The 7,504-nt window shown below is 28.8% G+C and overlaps 1 protein-coding gene across 1 annotated transcript; it reads left to right on the top strand.

Annotated features, from left to right (window-relative positions):
* The first annotated feature begins 687 nt into the window (after positions 1-687).
* On the top strand, positions 688-1,700 carry LOC135952089 (guanine nucleotide-binding protein subunit alpha-11-like). Its single transcript, XM_065501885.1, has one exon. The coding sequence runs from the start codon at positions 743-745 to the stop codon at positions 1,697-1,699; it is 957 nt and encodes a 318-aa protein (XP_065357957.1). The 5' UTR covers positions 688-742; the 3' UTR covers position 1,700.
* Positions 1,701-7,504: the final 5,804 nt, after the last annotated feature.

The following is a 7,504-nucleotide window of genomic DNA, read 5'->3' as shown; positions in this document are numbered from 1 at the left end:
GAGATATAAGGAAAAAACCAGGACAACCTCGATTTTTGACCTATATCTGGATTACTAAGTCATTAATATAGACAATATGGATATCTAATGATAAATATTTCAAAGACTTTTGCAAAGACGTATATAAGACCATAGTAAGTTGGACCTACAATGGGTCAAAATTGGAAAAAATATTTTTTAACCCGAATTTTTTTTCACCAAAAAAAATTTAAAAACTAAAATTTTTTTTTTTAAATTTACAAAAAAAAATTGTATATATACAATTTTTTTTTGTAAATTAAATATATATATAACAAGGGGATAATTGTATCAACAAAGAGTACTTGTGGAAAATTTCATCCAGCTAGCTAGTTTGGGCCCTATCGTGTTTTCAACATACAGATCGTCTTCGAATCTTATAAGGACCCAAAATATATACACTAATGTGGGTCTACGACCAATATTTTGATATGTTATAAACGATTATGTATAACATGTTTTGCACGAGGAGCACTTTTTAGCTGTCGAACGGAACGTCAAGGCTAGTACTAGTGATGATCGGAAATTCGTTATATACGAGATTTACTGTGCATTCATTACTTTGTTTCAAAAATAAAAACATTCTATTAAAAAATTGCTAAAGCACTTGTATGATATGAACAAATTCATTAGAACACAATTTTCTTTAGTTGAGGCTGCATACAGCTGTAATTAAAATTGATCGCTGTATTTCAATTGAAAATCTTAAGAATCAAGAATCAATATGGACTGTTTTTCTTTAAAGAAACTTAAAAAACAAGAAGTTAAATTATTATTACTGGGCACAGCTGGTTCTGGTAAATCGACTTTTATACGGCAAATGCGTATTCTATATGACAATGGCTACAGCGATGAGGAAAGAAGGCATTATATTAAATTGATACATGAAAATATCTTAACTTCTATGCAAAATATGATAGCTGCCATGGAATCATTAAAAATCGATTATGAGAAGAGTAACAATGCTACAAAAAACGTTATGCTCATTAAGAATATAAATTCCGAAAGTAACGCCTGTTTGGAAGATCCCTATTTGACAGTAATTAAAGAACTATGGAACGACAAGGGCATACAAAACTGCTATATGCGACGTAATGAATATCAATTACACGATTCCACTAAATACTATATGAACGAAATTGATCGCATTGCATTGACCGATTATATGCCCACGGATCAGGATATATTGAGAGCGTATATACCGAGTACGGGTTTAATTAAGTACCCGTTTAAAGTGAACAGTCGAAAATTTCGTATGATAGACGTGGCTGGCTCAAGATCGGAGCGAAAAAAATGGTGTAATTGTTTTGAATATGTAGGAACCATATTATATTTCGTAGCCATTTCGGAATATGATCAGGTTCTAGAGGAGCACGAACAATCTAATCGTCTTAAGGAATCTCTAAACGTTTTCAAAACCGTTACAAATAAGTTTAATGATATACCAATTATATTGTTCTTTAACAAAGTCGATTTGTTTGAAGAGAAAATTATGTACTCACATTTGGAAGCGGTTTTTCCACAATTTAAGGGACCCCGATGTGATAGCAAAGCGGCTCTTCAGTTTATAGCGGATATGTTTTTAGAAGTGCGATCGCAAACGTTCTATTATCCTACCTGCGCCACAGACACCGATAATATTAAAATCGCCTTTAACGCTTTAGAGTTTTTAATGGTTTAAGTACATTGACATGAAGTTCTTTAAAAAAATACAATTTATTTAAAAAATGTCGAAAGTCTACCTCTTTATTAAAATAAGTATAGATATAAAAAAGGTAAGATATTAAATGAAATGTTCTGTAAATCGAGTGACTTTCATAACGAGCGATTTTCAAAAAAAATATTTCATGAAAAATTTATATAAAAACACTTTATAAAATAGAAAAGTTATCGATTACTTTTCTATTCTATTTACAATTCATCGATAACTTGTCTATTCTATAGAACATTTATCGATAACTTGTCTATTCCATAGAAAATGTATCGATAACTTTTCTATTTTATAGAAAATGTATCGATTACTTTTCTATTCTATAGAAAATTTATTTATAGCTTTTCAATTCTATAGAAAGTTTATCGATAACATTTCTATTCTATAAAAATGTATCGATAATGTTTCGATACGATAACTTTTCTACTATGTATCTATATATCGACTATATATCGATAACTTTTCTATTTTATAGAAAATGTATCAATAACTCATATATTTCATAGACAATTTATCGATTGCTTTTCTATTTTATAGAAAGTATCTTTTCTATTCTATATAAAATGTATCGATAACATTTATATTCTATAGAAAATGTATCGATAACTTTTCTATTCTATAGAACATTTATCAATAACTCATCTATTCCACAGAAAATGTATCGTTAAATTTTCTATAGAATAAAAAAGTTATCGATAAGTTTTCTATAGAATAGAAAAGTTATCGATAGGTTTTCTATAGAATAGAAAAGTTATCGATAGGTTTTCTATAGAATAGAAAAGTTATCGATAGGTTTTCTATAGAATAGAAAAGTTATCGATAGGTTTTCTATAGAATAGAAAAGTTATCGATAGGTTTTCTATAGAATAGAAAAGTTATCGATAGGTTTTCTATAGAATAGAAAAGTTATCGATAAGTTTTCTATAGAATAGAAAAGTTATCGATAAGTTTTCTATAGAATAGAAAAGTTATCGATAAGTTTTCTATAGAATAGAAAAGTTATCGATAAGTTTTCTATAGAATAGAAAAGTTATCGATAAGTTTTCTATAGAATAGAAAAGTTATCGATACGTTTTCTGTAGAATAGAAAAGTTATCCATAAGTTTTCTATAGAATAGAAAAGTTATCCATAAGTTTTCTATAGAATAGAAAAGTTATCCATAAGTTTTCTATAGGATAGAAAAGTTATCGATAAATTTTCTATAGAATAGAAAAGTTATCGATAAATTTTCTATAGAATATCGATAAATTTTCTGTAGAATATCGATAAATTTTTTGTAGAATATCGATAAATTTTCTGTAGAATAGAAAAGTTATCGATACATTTTCAAATAGAAAAGTTATCGATAAATTTTCTATAGAATAGAAAAGTTATCGATAAATTTTCTATAGAATAGAAAAGTTATCGATAAATTTTCTATAGAATAGAAAAGTTATCGATACATTTTCTATAGAATAGAAAAGTTATCGATACATTTTCTATAGAATAGAAAAGTTATCGATACATTTTCTATAGAATAGAAAAGTTATCGATACATTTTCTATAGAATAGAAAAGTTATCGATACATTTTCTATAGAATAGAAAAGTTATCGATAAATTTTCTATAGAATAGAAAAGTTATCGATAAATTTTCTATAGAATAGAAAAGTTATCGATAAATTTTCTATAGAATAGAAAAGTTATCGATAAATTTTCTATAGAATAGAAAAGTTATCGATAAATTTTCTATAGAATAGAAAAGTTATCGATAAATTTTCTATAGAATAGAAAAGTTATCGATAAATTTTCTATAGAATAGAAAAGTTATCGATAAATTTTCTATAGAATAGAAAAGTTATCGATAAATTTTCTATAGAATATCGATAAATTTTCTGTAGAATAGAAAAGTTATCGATAAATTTTCTAATAGAAAAGTTATCGATGAATTATCTAATAGAAAAGTTATCGATACATTTTCTATGGAATAGACAAGTTATCGATAAATGTTCTATAAATATTTTTATTCTATTGTTTGAAATTGTATCGATATTTTTCTATTCTATAGAACAATTATCGATAACATTTATATTCTATAGGAAATGTATTGATAACTTTTCAATTCTATAGAAAATTTATCGATAACTTTTCTATTATAATCTAATAAAATGTTGCTCGTTAACTAAACTCTTACCACCTAGTTAAGATAGTAATGTGTAAAAGATTAAAACTTTCTAGAAATTTTGAACAAAGTTGGCAATATTAAAACTTTACAACTGATTTTAACACATACCAGCGTCTGTCTATTGCGTGCCAACATGGCGTCAACTTGGCGTTGGTGCCACATTTTGCTACAAGCAAAACAAAGTAAATCGCGTGATAACTATTGTGTGCCGTTAAGAAAACAAGCAACGAAAATAAAACCAAATGCCGTAAAAACGCCAAAAAAAAACAGTAATAGAAATTAGCCACCCAGAAATGCCACAATACGGTTGAGAATGAGAGCGAGTAGAGGGGGCCTTTATAAAAGATTAAAATATAACGGATTTTTGCAAAAGACAAAAACAATATGGCGTAAATACAGACAACAAAAAAAAAACAAGACAAGTGTCAACAAATATAAAGATTCACACACAAACACACGCATTCCAAGTATGGCAAATTTAAATAGTTGTTTAGTTAGTTATTTGCTTAGAAATTCCTTTAATTCAAATGAAAGTCCTTTTAGAGCTTTTAACAGCCAACAAATAACATTGACCTTGAAAAACATACAAACCAAAAAAAATTATGGTATTTTTAAATTTTGTACGTTGAGTTGTACAAAATGAGTTAAATTTATTTGTATTTCCTTTGGCCCCATTTATTTGTCGCCGGTCTTAGGAAAAAAGTAATAAATAAAGTTGTAAATGTTGCTGTTTTTTTTTTTTTTTTGTATTTTGGCAATACGCGGAGTTAGTGTTTTTGTTATTAACAGGATCCATAAATACATATGCATGTATTACGATACATACTACATAAATATAAATGTCAATTCACACTATTACTCTTGCATTTAAATGCCGAAATATTTAAATATTTCAATGATTTCCATTAAAGTACTTTTCGTACTCTAAAGTACTAATTTTTTTTATCCCTTTCGAAAATAATACGAAGTTTCTTTCTGGCCTAATAAGAAATAATCAAGGGCGTTTACTGTTGATTGGTGTCCGTCGATGAAATTACACGACATTTAAATCAGATGGTGGTTTTCCTTTGTGCGCGGATCCAGGGGAGTGAAAAAATAAAATTCTCAAACCCTTATTATTGTTATTTCAAAAATATTGTTGTTCCAAAAATAATACTGAATACTTTATCAAACAATTTTAATAAAAATGTTTAATATTAGTAAAAAACATGTAAGAGAGCTATATTCGGCTGTGCCGAATCTTATAAACCATTCACCAAATTATACTTTAAAATAAAATTTTCAAATATTTTTAGGTAAACAAAATTTATTTTTTTCCCAAAGTTGTTTTTTTTCATTTTTGGGAAAAAAAATATTTCGAATTGTTTTTTAAATTTTTTTAAATTTAAAAATTATTTTTTTAAATTTTAAAATTGTTTTTTTAAATCTAAAAATTGTTTTTTTAATATTTAGCGAAAACAACTTTTGGTGAAAAAAAAAATTCGGGTTAAAAAATATTTTTTCCGATTTTGATCCATATATCCAACTTATATAAGTCGTTGCAAAGGTCTTTCTAATGTCTATCATTAGATATCCCTATTGTCTATATTAATGACTTAGTAATCCAGGTATAGGTCAAAAATAGGTGAAACAAGTAAGAGTGCTATATTCGGCTGTGCCGAATCTTATATACCCTTCACCAAATTATACTTCAAAATTTTAAATATTTTTAGGTAAACAAAATTTAATTTTTTTTCCAGTTGTTTTTTGAATTTTTGGGAAAAAAAAAATTTTCGATTGTTATTTAAAATTTTTTTTTTTTTTAAATTTAAAATTTTTTTTTTTAAAATTAAAAAATTTTTTTTTTTAAATTTTAAAAATTTTTTTTTTTAAATTTTAATTTTTTTTTTTTGTTTTTTCATTTTTTTTTTTTTAAAAAAAATTCGGGTTCAAAATTTTTTTCCCGATTTTGACCCATTGTAGGTCCAACTTACTATGGTCTTATATACGTCGTTGCAAATGTCTTTGAAATATCTATCATTAGATATCCATATTGTCTATATTAATGTCTTAGTAATCCAGATATAGGTAAAAAAATAGGTCAAAAATCGAGGTTGTCTTGGTTTTTCCCTCATATCTCAGCCATTTGTGGACCGATTTTGCTGATTTTAAATAGCAAAATTCTCGAAAGCATGTCTGACAGAATTATTGAAGATTTGGATCCTGAAGATATCTGGGGTCTTCAGAAAACTGATTTCAACAGACAGACAGACAGACAGACAGACGGACAGACGGACAGACAGACAGACAGACAGACAGACAGACAGACAGACAGACAGACAGACAGACAGACAGACAGACAGACAGACAGACAGACAGACAGACAGACAGACAGACAGACAGACAGACAGACAGACAGACAGACAGACAGACAGACAGACAGACAGACAGACAGACAGACAGACAGACAGACAGACAGACAGACAGACAGACAGACAGACAGACAGACAGACAGACAGACAGACAGACAGACAGACAGACAGACAGACAGACAGACAGACAGACAGACAGACAGACAGACAGACAGACAGACAGACAGACAGACAGACAGACAGACAGACAGACAGACAGACAGACAGACAGACAGACAGACAGACAGACAGACAGACAGACAGACAGACAGACAGACAGACAGACAGACAGACAGGCAGACGGACATGGCTTAATCGACTCCGCTATCTATAAGGATCCAGAATATATATACTTTATAGGGTCGGAAATGAAAAATTTAGAAATTACAAACGGAATGACAAACTTATATATATGAAGGGTATAAAAATCGAGGTTGCCCTGGTTTTTTCCTTATATCTCAGCCATTTGTGGACCGATTTTCTCGAGCCGGAAGAATTCCGGAGATATTGATGTATGAATCGTGTATGTAAGCTATTTGGGGGCTTCGGAAAGTTGATTTCAACAGACAGACGGACATTTCTTAATCGACTCCGCTATCTATAAGGATCCAGAATATATACATACATTATAGGGTCGAAAAATTATATTGTGGAAATTACAAACGGAATGACAAATTTATATATACCCTTCTCACAAAGGTGAAGGGTATAACAAGAAGGTTTCCCTAACTGGGAACTCAATTTTAAAGCTCGATTTAAAAAACGATCAAAAAGTATAAGCCCCACCTTTGCGATCAACAATTTTAAGATGCCAAAAAGTACCTCAGAGTACAAAAGTTTCAAATACTTTTCTCAAACTTAAGTTTGTCATTCCGTTTGTAATTATCACCATTTTCATTTGCGACCCCATAAAGAATATATATTCTGGATCGTTATAGAAATTGGAGTCTGTCTATTTTTGAAATCAACTATCCGACATACGTACTTGATTGTTACATCAGTATATTCGCTATACTGTTCAAATTAGATAGCTAAAATTTAATCGAGAAAATCGGCAGTCAAATGGCTAAGATATCACAAAAAAACCACTACTAGGTCGAAGGGTATATAAGATTCGCCACAGCACTTTTACTGGGTTTTATTTCAGTTACTGAAAAATACACAAAGTTTGTTTATTTGTTGTCATAGAATTTATTAGCACTTTTATATTTGTTATTTCTTT

This window comes from Calliphora vicina, chromosome 2 (assembly GCF_958450345.1).
Source record: "Calliphora vicina chromosome 2, idCalVici1.1, whole genome shotgun sequence".
In the NCBI taxonomy this organism is placed as follows: Eukaryota; Metazoa; Arthropoda; class Insecta; order Diptera; family Calliphoridae; genus Calliphora; species Calliphora vicina.
This window is presented reverse-complemented; position numbering and strand designations above follow the sequence as displayed.

What these genes read in the sequence shown, in the direction of transcription:
- LOC135952089 (XM_065501885.1), top strand. Translation starts at nt 743, where the DNA reads ATGGACTGTTTTTCTTTAAAGAAACTTAAAAAACAAGAAGTTAAATTA.